Consider the following 19,094-nt stretch of genomic DNA (forward strand, 5'->3'; position numbering starts at 1 on the left):
TGTGGCTGTGAAAGGCGATCTAAGAATAGTTGAGACGGCAACGCGGCCTGGACCCGCTTAGTATTGATCGGCATCACATAAACATTCTCCATGACAGTCTGCTCTATTATTCCTGTCGTCTTAACGCCTCTCTGTTTCCTATTTTCTTTTTCAATCATTGAAACTACCTGTCCATTTATACCACTATATACAATATGCGATCATTTAATCTCTTAGCGTTATTGCCGCTGGTACTCGCCAACCCGCTGAATGTCCGCACCACCGCCTGCAACAACTCTCCCGACCTTTGCGATAAGACTTATGGCGAGATTACACATTTGGGTGCCCACGACAGTCCGTTCGTGCGTGACTCTACTACCGATGAATCTATTGCCGGTGACCAGTATGTTGGACCACGATCAAGACAACCTATACCAAAAAGCGGCTAGAATCATAATACTAACCCCACTCTTCTCCATAGATACTACGACACCACCACCCAACTCGACGCCGGCGTCCGATTAGTAACCGCGCAAGTCCACAAGAGCGACTCAGCATGGCACCTATGCCACAGCAGCTGTGACCTGCTCGACGCAGGATTACTGCAGACATGGCTCGGCAAAATCAAGACCTGGCTAGACGACAACCCCAACGAAGGTGCGCAAGCAACATCCCAAGCCAAAAAAACATACCCAGTATAAACACCCACTAACAAGGCCCTCCATTCCACAGTCGTCACCATTCTCCTCGTAAACTCCGACTCCGCGACCGCCGCCGAGCTCGGCGCCATCTACGAGGCCGCCAACATAACCAGCTACGCATATGAGCCCACCTCCCAGACCACCGCCCCATCCAGCTGGCCAACGCTCCAGGAGATGATCAACAACGGCACGCGGCTCGTGAACTTCGTCGCATCCCTCGACACAAGCTCCAGCTACCCCTACCTGCTCTCAGAATGGGACTTTGTCTGGGAAAACAACTACGACGTGACCGACGCCTCGAACTTCACCTGCACACCCAACCGACCCTCCACCTACGACAACGACCTCACGTCCGCGCTTGCCTCCAACTTCCTCCCCCTGATGAACCACTTCCTCTACTCCACCATCTCAGTCCTGGACATCGAGTACCCGAACGCCAGCTACGTCGCTACCACGAACGCTCCGTCCGGCGGCACGGGCAACCTGGGATCGACGGCGACGAAGTGCAAAGAGGCGTACAACGGTCGCCAGCCGACGTTTATCCTTGTGGACTTCTTCAACCGTGGTCCGGCCATCGATACCGTCGATAGCTTGAACAACGTTACCAATGCCGTCGGCAGGACCTCTGTATCGACGACTGCCTCGACGTCCAGCAGTGATGGCTCGACCGTTAACGGTGTCCTCACTAGCCTAGTCAATCTGGCCGAGTCTGCTCGGTCTGGATCTACCCCCACGATGGGTAATTGGATCTGGGTTGGTGGTAGCTGGGGCAGTATTCTTGGAGGTGGCATCAGCCTCTGATTGAACCGTGTGGCTGAGTTTCTGCGTGCGTTTTGGACTTTTTTCCCCACGTGTGTTTATCACTGTATAGCGTTTTGTTCTCGTTTCTCTCACGAACATTTCCTGGGTACGGGATTTCTCGATCCTGTCTCGCCCGGTATATAGAGCATGGATATGGGAAGGCACAGCGTGTTTTGTTTGGGTCATTGGATGGCAAATTTGGCGCAAGCGCCCACGCAAAAGGTAAAGGCGTTTTGGGTATTGGTATTGACTGGATTGGAACGATTAAATGACACGAGCTGTAGTTTTTGTACAAGATATCATGTTATGTCTAGAGCGAAATAAATCCTACAAACGACGAATCCTTCTCCAAGTTTCGGATGCCTACCGGTACATAAATATACATAGCACTTGCGAATGGCAGACATCTGGATAATCCAATTCATACTATGTAATTGAGTATTGCTTACCCTCAAGTACCAGACATAGTAGTAGAGCCTCTACTCCTTCCCCAACAACTCCCGCACCTTATTCACCTTATCCTCAGACGTCTGCACCTTATCAGTCCTGATTCCAATCGAACCGTCGTCAGCCAAAGTACCACAAACACACCAACACGAGGCGCCCATCTCCAATCAGAGCGAAGTTCCTCCAGGGCAATCAAAATCCCAAGCAAACATACCTCGATCCGACCCGGATATCAGTCTGAATCCGCACAACACCCTGCTGGTGCAGCATTGTATGCGCCTGTCCAATGACCCTGTGGACACTATCCCAGTCTCCCTCTAATGATTTAAACGGACATCAGTTGCCAGATACTAGTAACCACCTAACGTACATATTCAAATGTATGCATAGACCTTCATGGGGCAACCCGATAATGCACGAAGAAAAAAAAAACAAGGAAAGAATGGGAAGAAGAAGGTCACACACCGAGCGTAGTGCCGGCTGAATGCATCACATATTTGACACCGGATTGCTCGATCAGTCGCTGGACATCAGCGATTTGGGCCGAGACTGAAGCCGATGCGGTGCCGATCTAATTGGAATCCCGTAAGCTGAGTGTATCACCAGGCGCCAAGCGCCAATCACCATCGGCTGGGATTGATGGGGGGGAGGGAATGCTACGAACGGGAATCAGGCAAAAGTCTGCGAGGCAGTGGGTGGGTGTGGGGAGAGATTTATAGTCCATTGTGTCTGGACTCTGGAGGGTGTTGGAGTGGGGAGTTTGAGATGGTGGGGGAGCGGAGCTTTATTTTTGTTTTTGAAGTACTGTTTCCAACGCCCGCTGGATTTCATCATCTGGGGACACAGGCGCCCACATGCAACCACTCTATGTTATAAATCGTAGGGAACCGAGGAAATTTTTAGGTCTGTTTTATTTATAGAGGTTCAAAGTGTAACTAACAGTTTTTCAATTTTGGCAGTTCGGAGAGTCAGGCCAGGTATCCTTTGAGGATGATATATATTGGATTGAGAAGACAAGAGGTTGAAGAGTTAATTAAACAGCGATAACAAGAAGTCAAGAACCAGAGAAGCCGCCCAGTATTAATTATGAATCATGCATCATAAGAGTTTTCCGAATAACAGAAGACTGAAGAAAGCACCCAATATGCAAATGCCGAGGTCGATATTAAAATGCATCAGAGTTGTAATATAGAAGATCCCAGGAATTATTGGCCTGGATATTGAAGTGCGCATTCGGTGGGATCTTGATTGGCGTTGGATCCATCATACCAGCCACCGTCAAGAAGCTGCATTTCAAGCTTTCTCCAGTAGGTAGATTTTCCCCCGGCGCCTGTTTTCAAGTCCAGATCGCCCAAGCGGATCTCCACGGGGGATTTTTCATCATTTGGGATCTAGTCATGGTTAGTCAATGATAAGATACAAGACGCTTGTGATAATACCATACCTTAATGAACATTGTACAATCTCGCAGTGTCATGTCAAGGGAAGTCTTTGGAGAGAAAGCAGGCGGCCCATGCAGACCCACTTGTGCCCACGATGTCTGCTGAACTTGCAACGTATGAAGAACAGGATTATGAAATAAAATGCGCGCCAGTCGAGCGCGATCATTACAGCCCTTGATGAAAGCCGTAGCACGTAAAACATCCTCAAAGCAGCCCGACACAAGATCCAGCGGACAAAAGGAGCGCTGTTCTTTCAAGCCCAAAGACCTCGCATCGTGGTTCTTCATCTCCCTCAGCGCACAGGTCCGACACCGATGCGCCATGGGCGGCGCAGAAGGAGATTGTATAAGCCACTTCGGCTTGAGCTCCGCCAGCGTGGCGCCGGGCGTATCAAAGGTTGTCATATCAGTGATCAGTAAACCGAAAGGCTCATCAGCACAAAGATAGCCACCATGGCGCTTTTTAGGACGTTGACCGTTGAGTTCGGCAGCACGCAGCTGCTCATTACAGCGCTGGAGAAGTCCACCCGGAAGAAGAATAAGAGACTGGTCGACTAAGTGGTCTGGTCTGAATAAGGGGCGCACAATGGTATTGAAGTTTCGATGGATTTCTTTATATGATATATCGCCGGCAGTCTGTTTGCGCAGCCGGAGCAATTTCCCCTGGAAGCTAGGAGGCACACACGGATCGTCGATCATGATAGGGGAAAGTTGTTTCTTTGCTTCACTCACGACGAGAGCGGATTTTAATGGGGCGGCGACAAAGCGGTAAATGACATTGGCGCCGCCCTCTGCGAGATACACGAGCTGGACCCCTCGGGGTAGCTCCAGGAGACTGGGGTTTGTCATTCGAAGGCAATGTGGGTTGTGGATCGGAGGATGCACCCCAGGCTCATAGAAAAAGAAAAGAAAAAAAAGGAAAGATATGATCCACAAGAGTTTAAAAAGCGCAGGGAGGATTAGGAAAAGGCGGAGAGGAAAGGGTGCACGCGGCAGTGCGTGATAGATCGAAAAGCCCCAGAAAGATAAACTAGGGGGAATAGCGTGCAGGGATTAGTTCTTTATGTGGGGTGGGCATCAGCATCAGTGGCGTTGGGTCTAGGGCCGATCATATCAGTTGAAGCGCGGCAATCGACTTGAAAGGATCTCCTGAAACTTTACTCCAGCCAAGATTGATGCCAAATCGCAGTCAGCTGAATTTGACAGAGCTGAGGTTGAAAGTCAACTTGAGCCTGTCAGCACAGTAGAAGATTGAAAGTCAATAAGCAGGAAATGCGAGGAAAAGAACGGAGAATGAGCTCCGTTTAACTCGCGATAATCGGGAATGGCCTGCAGTTCACGCTAAACCGGATTAGGTTATCGAAGCAGAATGGTTGACGCCCCCACTCCGAGGTATACTTTGAAGTTACAACCCTTGTCCATAACTGCACATGATATCACTCACTTGATACAAGTTTATCAAAGAGTGAATGCATTCATGAAAAAAACAAAATGTTAGATTATCAATTGCTCAAGCCAGATCCACCACTCATATGTCCATCAACACCCGGAAGAAAACAAGATACATAGCCCCGGAGGACATGAAAAATACATATGTGTACATTCAATGTTGTGTACACGTCACAAGGATGTATGTAGCCCACACCGCTGCACCGAAACCTTGGAATATACCGATTCAAACAACTTGAGTTGGTGCAAGACGTTTCTCCAATGTGGTTGGTTCTGGGCTGTCATTTGCTCCCACATCCTTACCCCGACGCTTTTCCATGGGCCTACCACCTGGAGGCCCAGGAGCGACGCCATCCATCCGGACTGGTGTTGGCCCGGTGGTATCGAAGAATTTCGGAAACTCCCCCATCTCTGAAGTCGCATCCCTGGCACCTAGAAGGCCCTCCAATATTGCCAGTGGATTGGCGGAAGAAGAAGAGGAAGAGGAAGGTATCGGTGTCGATGTTGGGCTTGTAGTTGGAGTTGGAGTTGCCAAATGTCGCTGCTTGCTAAACGAATAGTTTGCAGAAGGGGTTCCGGTCGGAACCATGGAGGAACTGGAGGAGTCTCCAAGAAGCCCCTCCAGCATGTTTTCCGGATTCATGTCCCTCCGAGCAAGGTTATGAGCCACCTCGCTGACGTTGTCCCCAGGTACCACATTTGCCTGTCTAGCGACTTTGTCAAGCCGCTTTGCAATCAGGGTAGATGGATCTACCGCGCCGAGCTCAAAGGTATTTTGGACGGTGAGCGAATCGTACTTCATATAGAAGGCCTGGCTTTTTTTGGTTCTCTTCAAGAGAGTTTCTGTGATGGTAATACTGATCTGCGTGGACTAAAGCAAGTCGAGAGATGATCATGCCCGTGGGGTTGCACATATCACACATATCACCCATAGCCTGTTCAACCAAAAGCACAAATTGAGCTTGGAAACTTGGCTTTTCTTGTTTCCTTTCTCAATCGATATGGGTATTATATTTGTTATTTCGCGTTGATTGCATGGGCAATATATCGTACGTGGGATTCGCAAAGATTGATCATTTCTCAATATGCCATATTCGCAGACAGTGTTCCTCAAACCAGGCGTTTTCTCAAAGACAAGATTACGCGTAGGCAACGTGTATATAAGTCATAATCTGCAACTGTTCAATTCAAATATCTTGATGATTTTGAAATGCTTGATTCCAATGAAATTAACCGCCAACCTTCTCTACACTAAGCTACTAAACACTGACATCCGGACATTGCTTGAACAAAGCCATCATCGGCGAAAATAGCTTCCGCCCTTGAGAATCCTCGCCAGACTCCAACTGTGCATCCCTAATGGTTCGCATTTCGTCCCAAGACATCCATACCCATGCATCACACTTCTCGGGCTCCATAATCTTGATTTTATGTTAGTTAAATGCACGAAGCAGGGGCCCCAAAAGCAACATGTGATAGAGCCTCACCTGCGGCTGAGCAGACTGATCTTTAAGATCACCCCTCATGAAAATAGTGACATAATGTCTGCTCTCATCCAGCATGACATCGTTTGTCGCAGTCAAAAGCTTCAAGTTGGTAAGCTCCAGACCTGTCTCTTCAAGCATCTCTCGCGCCGCACATTCGGCAAAATCCTCGTTCATCTCGAGATGACCTCCTGGGAGAGCCCAACGGCCTAAAGGAGACCTTAGTTCAGTAGTTGTTTAATTGATGGCTTGAAGCCATGGGGACTACACCAACCTGCTCCATGGCTGCCTTTTCTCTTGCCAAAGACGAATTTGCCCTCGGCATTCATAGCAAAGACCGCAATTCCGACTCGCGGATGAATCATGGTTTTGGACATTGCTGGAATTGCTTTTGAATTTGTTCTTGCTTTTGGTCGTGTGTTGTGCACAGAGAAATGTTTTGGATGGAGCTGAGCTGCAAGCTTGGGAGCAAATGATCTGTGACTCGTGGGGCGCGGGGCGGGGTCGAAAAAGAAAACTTCTTGCACAAAAGTGATCAGAACACTGAAAGGAAGCGCTTGGGGATTTTCAAAAATGTTTTCCTGAGAGAGAAACAACCCTTTAAATGACTCAATTGAAAACTATAGCTTTAGCGACTATATCCAACAGTTGGGCTCTAGTATAGTATCAAACTGATGTAAGTCTGCCTTCCTAGGGGGCTTAGACAAGGCTTATCCAGGCACCTGCCGCCCAGTCACACAATTGACAAGGTAATGAGCGCTTTGCCGCCGGGCTCGCTATGTTGAAACGGGCTTTATTTTTCATAAATAGTAGCAATAATTCCCTAAGTTATCGCAATATCGCAAGCATTGTGATCCGTTACGTTTTCAAATGATGCGGCATGCGGGTCTGAGTAACGGGAAATCAAGACACTACATTCCATGGCGTCTTGGTAGGTGGATACTACTAAAAATTACCCGCATTTGATTGCCCCTCAATGAATAGTACAACAGTATCACAGGAAGAGGTGTTTAGATACTGTAACTGCCCGGAAGGTCGGAAAACTGCATCGTGGATTAATAAATGAGGCTCTGACGCATTTTCCGAACTTTCACTCCAACAATCACGGCCGGCTGGCCCAATGGCAAGGCGCTTGACTACGAATCAAGAGATTGCAGGTTCGATCCCTGCGTCGGTCAATTTTTTTGGACTTTTTTTATGGACCATGCAGACAAAACGGACAGCACTTGAGTACAAGATTGATGTCAGTATGCCGAATGCTGAAATCTTCAATCTCAGTGCGGAGCACACGATCATTGAGAAATCCCACTCTTCAGTCTCCGTTGATCAATTGATGCCAGTTCATTGTTTTGACTTGATCCGCGGCCCGGTCGCCTTTGAAGTTTGAAGCATGTTTGACCCAAACCTGACTATGAAGTAATCGTAATATTACTCACTAGAGAAATAGTAGTCAGTAGTATTGCAAGTTGGTACAGCTTGCCATGGGATGGCCATGTCCCGGGACAGAGTGTAGATACGATGCATATGATCGCGTTAATAGACCAAACCCGCTTTTGAGAAACCGAAAACGCAACACCTACTACATGTAACCAAATATGGGACTTAAAAAGTTCAAAGCGATGACGTTGAAATATTAGAATTGATAGCGGCAGTTTGCAGAATCATGTCTTTCGGAACCTTAGGTTTTGAATACAGCTGAAAGATGCCCCGTCCAGGCGGCCCAACAAATAGCTTTTCTAAATAGCTTTTCCAAATATATTTTTCTCTTCTTTCAAATCTTGGATATAGACTCACAGCCATTTAGTATGATTCTCAAGGTTTTGGAAAGGTTGGATTGAAGGTTGACTCCCGAGATCAGTGTAGGTATTGTTTCAATATCAAATGGCGGGTAAATTCGATGACCACGGGTTGCGTAAACTGTCAACTGTTTCAAGATTATGCCGGTAATGGTAGTGCTGGGAAGCTTGGCGTGCAAAGTCTCATGAGAAGATGTGTATCAGTCTTACTATTAGACAAGTATGTAGCAGCTGAGGTAGTAAGTGAGATGAAAGTTGAGCAAACTAAGCACCTGTACATCCCACCTACTACATCAGCTGCTACATACTTGTCTGCTACGTATCTTCTCAGTCTGTACACGCCAAGCTTCCTAGCGCTACCATTACCGGTCAGAGAGGGGTCAGGTGACCCCTTCTAGATATCCAGTACTTACTTCCTCCCTTTTCCCATCCTCTTCTCTCCATCTCTCCAAGAGAGATTGCCCACAGCCAATACAGTTGCTTCCCCCCCCCTTCCCCTGAGCAGCGGCACAATATGTAACCGCTAGCATTAGCAAAGTTTGAAACAGTTGACTGTTTACGCAACATCGAACCTACTACCTACCCGTCACTTGATACTTGAAACAACCCCTCCACATGCCTGATCTTAGTAGGAGGCGGCCTTCCATCCAACGTTTCCGAAACCTTAAGAACATTCCAGACAAAATGGCTGTGAGTCTACCCAGGTGACTAGTAGGCCCTATTCATATGTTGATAATACTTGCAACTGAGCTTACATGATGAGTGCACAACGGACGGGCTAATGAAAACTGACATCACCAGAATCACAAACGGTCTCGAAATCGACGTTGATCACGCATGGACGAATCCGATGCACCCAGGACTGCGAATGCTACAGAGAAATTTCCATGGCGACCTGGTTTCTTTAATTATCCGATTACTCCAGACACATCAACTCCCACACGTCGCCCGGCCAATCCACCATCACGGCTTCGCTCACAAGCCTCACGAGTCTCTCCGCTGCTCCCGGATCGCGAATCCGGTATTGAATCCCCGATACCCAGACATCCAAGGAAAGTACGAAATGTCGGAGGACAGGACAAGCGTCGGCCACAAGTTGTCGGAGGAACCGGATTGCTTCACAACCTGATGAAGCCCGAATTGAAACAGGAAAAGTCATACACTCGATACCCCTATGACAAGGATTTGAAACTCCCTGCTTCGTGGGAGAATGCTGCTGACCGGGCGACACTGGAGGTGGATGCTACCGATTCCACCCAGTTGCGAGACCTGATTGCTTCGTTCTACCAACCTCCTATAATCCGGAAGCAATTCCGGCGAGTATATACCTCCGAGGGGCTATTGAAATCGAAATACTTTCCAGCAATGGACTTAGTTGATCTCCATCCCGACCTAAAGAAGTCACTCCGGCGAAACAACTCTGTTTTTGAAACATACCAGGAACATCCACATTTTTACACTTTATTTCTCGAAAACCAATGATTTCAGGATCGAAAGGGAGGCCCATGCGCCTGCAAGATCAAGTATTCGAGCAGATCTGAATGCCACAACAATGCTTCGTGGAGGGCGATCGAAAGCGATCACAGATTCACAACAGAGAACAAAAGATGGGTTGCACCCGGGACGCTGCCGCCACCACGCAAACAGTGGACTAAGGCAAAATGTCAACTGCGTCGATACATGATCAACTATCGCCGGGGTGAGGCAAGAAGCCTCCACGCAAAGCTTGGAATTGTGGAAATTGGAAAGCATGCCATGTTTCCAGCTGGAAAGGCATAAGACCGAATTGGAGTCATAAAAGGTTCCACCGCTTACCACATCGAATCCGATTCCCAGGTCATCGAGGGAAAAACCGCTTTTCGCCATGCTGTCTCCAATTTGGAATACTGCTCGCGTAAAGCCATTGCTTCTCGCGGTCTTGATTTTGGGGGCTGAACAAGAGTCGTCTGGGCACGGCCCGCACGGCCCACACGAGTATTCCACGGTGGAGATTCAGGAGTCAGGACGCGACCCATACAGACCTGATGTATTATATGTCCTGACTCTTTACAATGAAGTTGTGACAGAACAAAGAAAAACCAAGGAGCATGAAAGAATCATCCACATGAAGTCTCATAATTGATGCTTGTAAAAGGTTCGGCAACCGCTCATTAGGAGTCCACAGAATACTCAGCATTAAATGGAACCGCCATCTGTAAGTATGTCTTTATGAGACACAGACTGGCTATGAGCTGCATTCCAGTAAGCGCACTCTGCCTGATGCAAGCGCTGGACTACCGTAAAGCCCAACGATCTGACCATGGGGTAGATATTCTGGCACCATAAAAATCGTTCCCTGTCCCCACACTCGATATAGCACTGAGCTGCCTGCGATACTCCGAACAGAACTACTTGCGCCGCAGAAACCCGGTTGTTGGAACGGATGCAGAAAGCGATGCACCGACAAATTTCGCCTGCATAGAATATCATATTCGCAAGATCTGGGGACTTCCTCAGGAGAATTTCGGTGTGGTATATCACACGGTGGACCCTTAGTAGGCAGACCCAGAAGAGAATATAGGCTTTGACAGTATCCAGTGAAGGAAATTCGTATGGATCAAGAGTGTGGCCGAAGGGTAAGGTGTTTGGATTATATCTCAGCTTGTCCTTAGTAGGAGTAGGCTTGCCATTGAGCTTTGGGGCATAGTTGTTAAGCCAGTCTTTCTGAAGTTTCCTCTTGGTCTCAAGGCAGCGATGCAGGAGTTGCTTGCATGAATCTTCTATGTCTTGAGAACGCTGATCTCTACTATGATCGAGGGATGCATGGAGCAATGCACATTCCGCGACGAGTCCAAAAAGTTTGTCCAGGGGGCTATATTCAACTCCTATGGAAAGGCACTCCGAACTAGTCTCTGACCTGTATTCTGGGTTCAGAATGAAGAAAGTCTGGGGGCCACTCATTAGTCCCAAAGTTGAAAGATCTAGACGGGCTGGCTTACCGCTGCCCATTTCTGCCTCGTCATCATGGCCTGGAGAAAAGAGGTTTCTTTTTCATCGACGCAGCTGATGTTTTTCAAAATAGCCGTTCCACCTTGGACATGGACCAAACAATTCCGCAATGTATCATCGCCAGTTTGCATCAACTGTGGAGGCAGCTTTAGCAACTAACTAACCAAGAAGGTTCAAGTGACTTTGCTCAATCAACACACCTCATAAGTATGGAAAAGAATCATCGCATAAAACATCTCAAGGGTTGGTTTGCAATTTCGTTGTAGCATGCGGGCCAATCCTGCAATCGCAATGTTATAGATCTCAACCCCATGGCGTATTAAATGAGCATCTCCCGTCTTCCTGGCGAGGACAGTAGCTGCTATTGCAAAGACAGACCGGTCCACCAGCTCAGACTCACCGGCCATACTGGGAAAGTGAGCCATCAAGAGATACCAGGTATCATCTTTGCCATGGGTAAGAGTATTATGAGCGAAGAGGGTGTTCATAAAACCCGAGAAAAACTGGGTTCGGACTTGGGCGCTCATGTTCAACCGAGACTGTGAGGGAAGAGGCTGAATTTTATTAGGGAAGCGAGCAACTGGTCGAATAGTCTCGCGGTTTTGCGTGCGGGTCAGGACGAGCCGGTGTGGTATAATGTTTCGATTCTCAACATAGCCAGGGCAAGGAATACCTTTCTTAGTGCACATCGCGCACTCCGGCCTAGCGAGGTCACACTAGGTACAGAAATTTGTCAGTTCATTTCCACAGGCAAGAGGAAGCAAATATGTACTTTAATTTTACGTTTCCTGCAACTGGAGCAGCCTGCAGATTGGTAGGGAATTCCACCCATCGTCAGCACAAACTTGTACCTAGTATTCCGTCAGCTCATGTAACTCCATACAGCAGTACGAGAATATTACTGGTGGTACCCTCTGTAGGTAACTGATCTCGTATTCCAAGGTTCGGGTTAATGTGGATCGGAGCGGGCCGATGCAGTCCAAAATTCCAAAATAACCCACAGCCGTGGTTGAGATGGAGAAGGGTCTGATGAGTGGAAGGAGCCCCAAGAGGCCCAGCGCGAACGTGGAATGTGCCCTTTGAAGTTGGAATGTTGCTTATATAACATGCAGGCCCGATAGACCGAATATTTACCTAAATCGATCAACTTTGTCATTCTGGGAGTTAGCGCCCCTCCTGTACTAACCAAGAAATCATGTGATACGTTGCGAACTGCGACTGAGCGAGTGTGAAAACACCGCGTTGCCCCGCTGGGGTCGCAGATCAATGAGATCATCAGTATCGGGAGATTCGGGCCGCAACCTACGATCGCTAGTATAATTCGGGACCATATGAAAAGCGACAACAAGTGACATTCCTGGTCAATTTGATTTAATTCTGATTTCAATGGATTGTCAATACACGGAAGGAAAACGCCCTTGACGAAAGAGGCGCAGGCGTACAGGCGCATGTACCCCGCATGTCCCAGCCTCAGGCTTCAGTTCGTGACATAATCCGTGTTGTATTGATGGATGAAGGCGTGCTAATTTCCCTTCCGAATAGATCAGTCAGTGTCACGCAGTTTCCCTTGTTTAATATCCATGGAAACTGCTTCAGCCTATAGGATGCACTGACCTTTTCCGAAGATTGCTTACAACTTCAAAATTAAGGTCCAAAAACAGGGTTCAGTTAAAGAGCATGAGGTTACGCAGAGTCATCACCAGCTACAGTGCCCATATGCAGGGACTTCCCTCACAACTAGCCGGCAATCATCCATGGATGATTTCTGTGGAGCCGGCAAAACTTCTGCGGGGAAAGCCGTGAAGATACGTGAAGAATCTCCACTTCCCCACCATATTTTTAAGCTTTCACGAACTGTTTACCCAATTGCAGTCCATTTAGCCAACTGTAGCTTTTCTAGAAAACCGGGGTCGTTTTAGCCAACCGAAGTCCTTTTAGCCAACTATAGACTTTCTGCCCAACTACAGCCTTTTTAGCCAGCTATAGGCTTTTTAGCCAACTTCATCCCCTTTAGCCAGCCGGAGTGCCCTAGACGGGTACCTAGCCGAGCAGAGATCTTGGAACTATGGATAGAGGCGTCCCTGAAAACAGGCTCAAAGAAGGTTCCTCTAGTTCATCTGACGAAGTTTATACGGAAGAATTTGCCTATTCAAACCGCTTCGCCGTGCGGGGAAAAAGGATAAATACTCGAGTTCACAGGGTATAAGTAGAGGTAGAACGAGCCCGCAACAAAGTTTCTAGCATAGGCTTCCCAGACAAGTAGCTACTAGACACATCCACTCAAAAGCATTCAATCATCCCCATCATGAAGGTCGCCGCAGCTTTCACCGGCCTCCTGGCCACCGCACTCGCGGCGCCTGCTCCCGAACCTGTCCTGATGCCACGAAGTGCCAACATCAACTACGTCCAGAACTACAACGGCAACCTCGGTGACTTCACCTACAGCGAGAGTGCCGGAACTTTCTCTATGTACTGGGAGGATGGAGTGAGCTCCGATTTCGTCGTTGGTCTGGGCTGGACCACTGGCAGCTCTGCGTGGGTGATCCCCCTATATCCATTGATACCAGTCTACTAGGATCTAACTTCTCTCAGCTCCATTACCTACTCAGCTAGCTACAGCGCCTCTGGCTCGGGCTCCTATCTCGCCGTGTACGGCTGGGTCAACTCTCCCCAGGCTGAGTACTACATCGTCGAAGACTACGGCGATTACAACCCTTGCAGCGCAGCTACAAGCCTTGGTACGGTAACCTCTGATGGAGCCACCTACCAGGTCTGCACCGACACCCGGACCAACGAGCCATCCATCACGGGAACGAGCACGTTCACGCAGTACTTCTCTGTTCGAGAGAGCACGCGTACTTCTGGTACGGTGACGGTTGCCAACCATTTCAATTTCTGGGCGGAGCATGGCTTCGGCAACAGCAACTTCAATTATCAGGTCGTGGCTGTTGAGGCTTGGAGTGGTGAAGGCAGCGCTAGTGTCACCATTTCTTCTTAGAGTATGACGGACGAAGTGGTCGAAAGCTTGGAAGCCGAGATCCTTTTTAGGTGGCGTGATGGTAGGACTGGGGTTATGTGGTTCGAAATGTCGAGGCCGTATATTTTGTGGCAAGATTGAGCTCTCGGCTGCTATGTCTTTAGCTCGCATTCAAATGTTATTATGGCATGAGCTAAACGTAAACGTGTTGTGCTGTCCAGCTCCCATGAAATCATTGCATGTAGTACTGTAAATTGCCAATCATGGAAGTGAAGTTATTACATGTAGTATATCTACTAATATCGTAAATTATCTACACGCTACGGCGATCTTAATCAAGGACCCAACAATAAATTCTTTTCGAGGCTTCTCTTCCTAGGGCGTTATTGAAGTATCTTGCGCATGAATGTAACAAAGTGTTTCTGCTGTGCACTTCACGAGTTTCCTTCAAGCTTTTCTAACGTGACTGAAGAAGTAGGAACTATCCCCTTCCACTTGCCTTGATATCTTTAGTCAGCTCCAGCCAGTGTGGATTAACTCAAAAATATCTTCAGCATCAAAGAACTCAGCCGCATAGACATTGTCCTGGAGCATTTTCTTTGGAGGAGCACTTCAGGAGCTCGATGTATGTATGATTGAATATCGTCACAGCATTCATTTGATCCCAAAAGAGCTTCAAATGTTGACCAAAGTTAGAAAAACACAGTTCGCCCATGGTCTTTCGTTATTGTCAAGGTGCGAGAAAAATAAACCGTGTGATCGCTGCCGATCTTCCGTGTCCTAGGGTTCAATCTCTCCTCTTCCTCCAAATCAGTCAAAATTGAGCAATCATGAATTCCGGGCATGATGCCCTTTTCTTGTATATCCAATAGAGTTGAGCGAGATGTGTAGACGGGAGGTGATTTTCAGCACTATAACTTTGTGAGTTGAAGCTACATGTCCACGATTTGAATGAGAGCTTTCCAGACTCGGGAACCATGGAAATTACACCTTTCAAATTTGGGATCTCTGCTGTGAGCGTTCGAACTTGCACATGGGTTGATTTGTCCATACATATTTCAGATGCAAAAAAACTATGCTCATATCGGTAGGCCTTAACTTATTTGCTAACATGCTCCCTTTATTCCGGTAAGTGCCAATTGGAATGTAACTCCGGATTTTTATTCTTCAAATTTCATCGACGGAGGTATTCGCACGGCTCAAAATGAAAGCTAAAGCGGATTTGATTCTTAGGTCTTCACCACCGAATTTATCCAGAACTTCATGATACGCGGCCTTCGATACGGCTTGGAGAGCATCTTGGTCATGAGATCCTGACGCGGTTGCAGTCCTTTTGGCTTTTGCCTGTAATAATGTACCCACAACTTCAAGGTGCCCCCCTTCAGCCGCCGCTTGGAGAGCTGTTCGACCATAGTAATCTGCCGCGGCTGCATTGACATCCGCATTTTCCTGTATCAATCGATTCACCACTTTAAGGTGCCCTCCCTCAGCTGCTGCCTGGAGAGCTGTTCGACCACGGTATTCTGCCGGGGCTGCATTCATATACACGTTTTCCTGTATCAATCGATTCACCACTTCAAGGTGCCCTCCCTCAGCTGCTGCCTGGAGAGCTGTTCGACCATTGTATCCTGTTGGGTCTGTATTGATATCTGTGTTTTCCTGTATCAATCTGTTCACAACTTGAAGGTGCCCCCCTCCAGCTGCTGCTTGGAGAGCTGTTCGGCCATACCCTTTTGCTAGGGCCGCATTGACATCTGCATTTTGCTGTAATAATATATTCACAACTTGAAGGTGCCCCCCTTCAGCTGCTGCTTGGAGAGCTGTTCGACCATACTTCTTTGCCGGGGCTTCATGGATATCCGCTTTTGCCTTTATCAATCTATTCACAACTTCAAGGTACCCACCTCCAGCTGCTGCTTGGAGAGCTGTTCGGCCATACTCCTTTGCTGGGGCCGCATTGACATCTGCATTTTGCTGTAATAATATATTCACAACTTGAAGGTGTCCACCTTCAGCTGCTGCCTGGAGAGCTGTTCGACCATACTTCTTTGCCGGGGCTTCATGGATATCCGCTTTTGCCTTTATCAATCTATTCACAACTTCAAGGTACCCACCTCCAGCTGCTGCTTGAAGAACTGTTCGATTAGAGTGATAGTCTGCAGATAATGACAGAATTTGATGATCACTCCAGTCTTTTCCAATCAGATTGTCAATGCACTCCTGACACCCTGCCCACGCAGCACCAACCATGATGCAGTATAGAGGCCCACAATGTTCATCCCACCTCCATAGCGGACTTCTTGGCAATTCATCACTCAAGCCACAGCCATGATCAAGTCGGTGTATAATTTCCTTGATGATGTCGGTGTCCACCGAGTCAAGCTCAGTACTGGGTTGAGACATGCCATAGTACCAGAGCAAGGCGCGATGTCGGTTTTTTGATAACCAAACCGTTCTTCGTTGGGCAGACTGGTCGTGGGCTTCCTGGTTCTCATACCATGGTCTCTTTACTGTAATATTGCGCCCTTCGACGCATTCACAGAATAACCGCCAAATCTTGCTATCGGTCGGGACATTCAATTCTTGCAGATGTTCAATCCAGTATGTCTGTGCATAGAGAAGAAAAGGGTACGCTCTGTGTCGATCGTGCTCTGATACTGGTGAATTTTTGTCCTCAATGCTAATTCTGGTTTTGCTTTCGACCTCTGCGGAGCGCAAATATTGCAGGTTTCGACCACGAGATAATATTTCCAAGGCGACCCGTCTACCCGTGCTAGGAAGAGGTAAAACCCCAAATTGCAGAGGTTGAATAGGAGTACTGAAGCCTTGTCGTGCGTTTGCTAATGGCATTTTGAAGTCAGTGAAATCAAGATATGTCAGGCAAAGATTGCCAAGATACTGATCCACGTCTGCCATATCAAACATGGCAGAACAAGACCCGTCAATTGACAAAATATGTTCTCCCACACTATGGTGAACATAGTGAACTGTGCTATCTTCTTCTTCCACGAAAACTAGCCCACAGCAGTCGCTGATCACTTGAGTCATATCATTGGGACAATTGCCAGGGTCATGAGATTCTTGCTCTGGTTTGATGCCAAGAAGGTCTTCATACTCCGGACGCGTCAGCGGTCGCCTCAAGAAAGCACAGAAGCGCAGCAGGGAATTTGCTTGTCCTCCATTCCGTTTGCCCATTACACGACGGAGCCTTTGATTATAAAGCTCAGCAAGACCCCGCGGCAGTTGGGTTAAGGCTTCTAATATCGCTCGGTCACTCCCCTGTGCGCACAGCTCTTCCATAAAGAGTCGAGTCCAGAGAATCCTTATTATTTGAGGACAATCAGTGACACTGAAAACAAGAGAGCACGTTGAGCCCTAGGGAGGGATAAATCAATCTAAGACTGGGCCTTTGTTTCACTTACATTCCATCCGATCCATCCCGTAACGCTTGAGATATTGTAACGATGAGTGTTCCATCTCTCAGTTTGAGCTTCCCTTCTTCCAAAAATTGACTCAGCATTGCGTCGATATAAGCATCCATGTCTGGTTTAGCCCTTTCTTTGGTCACCGTGATTCTGTATTCTGGCTCCGCCACGCCAAACAGCTGGGCTTCGATATCGGGTCGGCTTGCGAAAAATAGTTTCACAGAGCTAGTATCGAACTGACGAAGGCGCATTAGGTTTGCGATGACTTCACGGCACTCCTTTTCCTCACACTCGTCTAGCCCATCTATGACAATAAAGAAGGCTTTGCCGTCTTCCAAGCAAGACAACAATAGCTCGGTCACCTCCTCGGTGTCGAGGTCCTGCGTTTTATCATGTAAAGATTGAAGATCACCGAGTTGATAGCTGTTAATTTGACTGTCCAGCAATTGACAGGCCAAACTCCCCATGATATTTCTTGCTGATAAGGTGGCTTTGTTGTCGGTGCAGCAGAAGTGATGGGAGATTATTCTATTGGCTTTGGATGACTCGTGTAGTTTGGAAATCACATTTGCGGAAAGTACAGTCTTCCCGACACCTATTTTGCCTGAGCACCAAAAGACTGCATTCCGGGAGCTGTTTTTCCATTTCACGAAGGCCTCGTCTTTGCATAGCCACTCCGCTGTCCCCGAAACCCGTTGTTTGTTGACCTGTTTCCACGGCTTCAAGTGATCGATTGTAGAGAGGTTCTTTCGAATTAGAGATCGCAGTCTTGCCGAGTCTCTCGCCAATTTGGCAACCCGCAAATCGTTTGCTTGATCTTCTTGCCTCCTGGTCGCTCTTTGAAAGTCGACACGAAATCTTGCGTTTCTTTTTCTATCGTACTCTTGCAACTTTCTATCGTACGCTTGCAACTTGATCGCGTCCTGGTTGGATTTCTGAGATGCAAACTGTATCTCGCGCTCGATGTCTTTCTCCGATTTTTGCAAAAGTGCAAGAAAGTGGCCAAAGTCGCTCTCGAAAGGACTAAACAGTGATGAGATCATCTGCGTGACTGTCTGTCTTCGAGAGACCTCGACAATTTTCATGCACATGCGAATGATAATAGAGTAAAAACCACACAGCTCGGTTTGTAGCTCAGTGCAACCAGGATAAAGTTGACCAAATTTCTCATAACTGGGGCAAAGCTTGCCTATTGACATAATCAAGCCAGTGACTTTTTCGAAGTAAGATGCCGCGTTGTTTGCCGATAAAATGGCGAATTTTACACTTCCCCATACAAGGGCAGCGATCACGGGATTGGAGCTGACGAAGGTTTCGACGATAGTAGCAAACTGTTGTGTCTTGTCCAGGAATGTGCATAGTCGAGATCCCAAACACCTCATATTCGTCTGAGGCTTACTTTCATCAACCACTCTCATGAATTCAATGATGCTCGAAGCGCCCGGGTTTGCCTCATGAGCCCGGTACTGTTGTTTTTCTTCATCTGTCAGGCTCTGTTTGAAATCCGCTAATGCGCGCATGAGAGCCTGCGTAGGGTCTTCGCTTGGGCCTCGTCTCGAATTTGAAGTGACGAGAGCCATGGGAGATCCTAATACCAAGTAGAATA

General features: G+C 47.8%; 10 protein-coding genes across 10 annotated transcripts; 4 read left to right on the top strand and 6 right to left on the bottom strand.

The window, feature by feature from the left end:
- Positions 1-194: 194 nt before the first annotated feature.
- N7466_007070 (uncharacterized protein) lies at positions 195-1,481 on the top strand (the record flags this gene model as incomplete). Its single annotated transcript, XM_057166459.1, has 3 exons — positions 195-382; positions 461-636; positions 712-1,481. The coding sequence occupies 3 exons, from the start codon at positions 195-197 to the stop codon at positions 1,479-1,481; spliced, it is 1,134 nt and encodes a 377-aa protein (XP_057019500.1).
- Positions 1,482-1,960: 479 nt separating this feature from the next.
- Positions 1,961-2,652, bottom strand: N7466_007071 (thiamine-binding protein; the record flags this gene model as incomplete). The annotated part of the gene is made up of 4 exons (XM_057166460.1): positions 1,961-2,027; positions 2,143-2,245; positions 2,394-2,499; positions 2,593-2,652. 4 exons carry the CDS (start codon positions 2,650-2,652, stop codon positions 1,961-1,963), a joined length of 336 nt encoding a protein of 111 aa, XP_057019501.1.
- A 481-nt stretch (positions 2,653-3,133) lies between these two features.
- Positions 3,134-4,218, bottom strand: N7466_007072 (inositol-pentakisphosphate 2-kinase; the record flags this gene model as incomplete). Its single annotated transcript, XM_057166461.1, has 2 exons — positions 3,134-3,319; positions 3,373-4,218. 2 exons carry the CDS (start codon positions 4,216-4,218, stop codon positions 3,134-3,136), a joined length of 1,032 nt encoding a protein of 343 aa, XP_057019502.1.
- Positions 4,219-5,044: 826 nt separating this feature from the next.
- N7466_007073 (uncharacterized protein) lies at positions 5,045-5,620 on the bottom strand (the record flags this gene model as incomplete). The annotated part of the gene is made up of 1 exon (XM_057166462.1): positions 5,045-5,620. One exon carries the CDS (start codon positions 5,618-5,620, stop codon positions 5,045-5,047), a length of 576 nt encoding a protein of 191 aa, XP_057019503.1.
- A 457-nt stretch (positions 5,621-6,077) lies between these two features.
- N7466_007074 (nucleotide triphosphate diphosphatase NUDT15) lies at positions 6,078-6,679 on the bottom strand (the record flags this gene model as incomplete). Its single annotated transcript, XM_057166463.1, has 3 exons — positions 6,078-6,239; positions 6,306-6,511; positions 6,577-6,679. The coding sequence occupies 3 exons, from the start codon at positions 6,677-6,679 to the stop codon at positions 6,078-6,080; spliced, it is 471 nt and encodes a 156-aa protein (XP_057019504.1).
- Positions 6,680-7,506: 827 nt separating this feature from the next.
- Positions 7,507-7,689, top strand: N7466_007075 (uncharacterized protein; the record flags this gene model as incomplete). Its single annotated transcript, XM_057166464.1, has 1 exon — positions 7,507-7,689. One exon carries the CDS (start codon positions 7,507-7,509, stop codon positions 7,687-7,689), a length of 183 nt encoding a protein of 60 aa, XP_057019505.1.
- Positions 7,690-8,935: 1,246 nt separating this feature from the next.
- On the top strand, positions 8,936-9,580 carry N7466_007076 (uncharacterized protein; the record flags this gene model as incomplete). Its single annotated transcript, XM_057166465.1, has 1 exon — positions 8,936-9,580. The coding sequence occupies one exon, from the start codon at positions 8,936-8,938 to the stop codon at positions 9,578-9,580; it is 645 nt and encodes a 214-aa protein (XP_057019506.1).
- A 1,402-nt stretch (positions 9,581-10,982) lies between these two features.
- N7466_007077 (uncharacterized protein) lies at positions 10,983-11,775 on the bottom strand (the record flags this gene model as incomplete). Its single annotated transcript, XM_057166466.1, has 3 exons — positions 10,983-10,994; positions 11,077-11,220; positions 11,287-11,775. The coding sequence occupies 3 exons, from the start codon at positions 11,773-11,775 to the stop codon at positions 10,983-10,985; spliced, it is 645 nt and encodes a 214-aa protein (XP_057019507.1).
- A 1,616-nt stretch (positions 11,776-13,391) lies between these two features.
- Positions 13,392-14,084, top strand: N7466_007078 (glycoside hydrolase family 11 protein; the record flags this gene model as incomplete). The annotated part of the gene is made up of 2 exons (XM_057166467.1): positions 13,392-13,621; positions 13,679-14,084. 2 exons carry the CDS (start codon positions 13,392-13,394, stop codon positions 14,082-14,084), a joined length of 636 nt encoding a protein of 211 aa, XP_057019508.1.
- Positions 14,085-15,230: 1,146 nt separating this feature from the next.
- Positions 15,231-19,068, bottom strand: N7466_007079 (ankyrin repeat domain-containing protein; the record flags this gene model as incomplete). The annotated part of the gene is made up of 2 exons (XM_057166468.1): positions 15,231-17,412; positions 17,486-19,068. 2 exons carry the CDS (start codon positions 19,066-19,068, stop codon positions 15,231-15,233), a joined length of 3,765 nt encoding a protein of 1,254 aa, XP_057019509.1.
- Between the last annotated feature and the right edge of the window lie 26 nt (positions 19,069-19,094).

Source organism: Penicillium verhagenii (genome assembly GCF_028828195.1).
Source record: "Penicillium verhagenii strain IBT 33310 chromosome Unknown utg000007l_segment0_segment0, whole genome shotgun sequence".
Taxonomy (NCBI): Eukaryota; Fungi; Ascomycota; class Eurotiomycetes; order Eurotiales; family Aspergillaceae; genus Penicillium; species Penicillium verhagenii.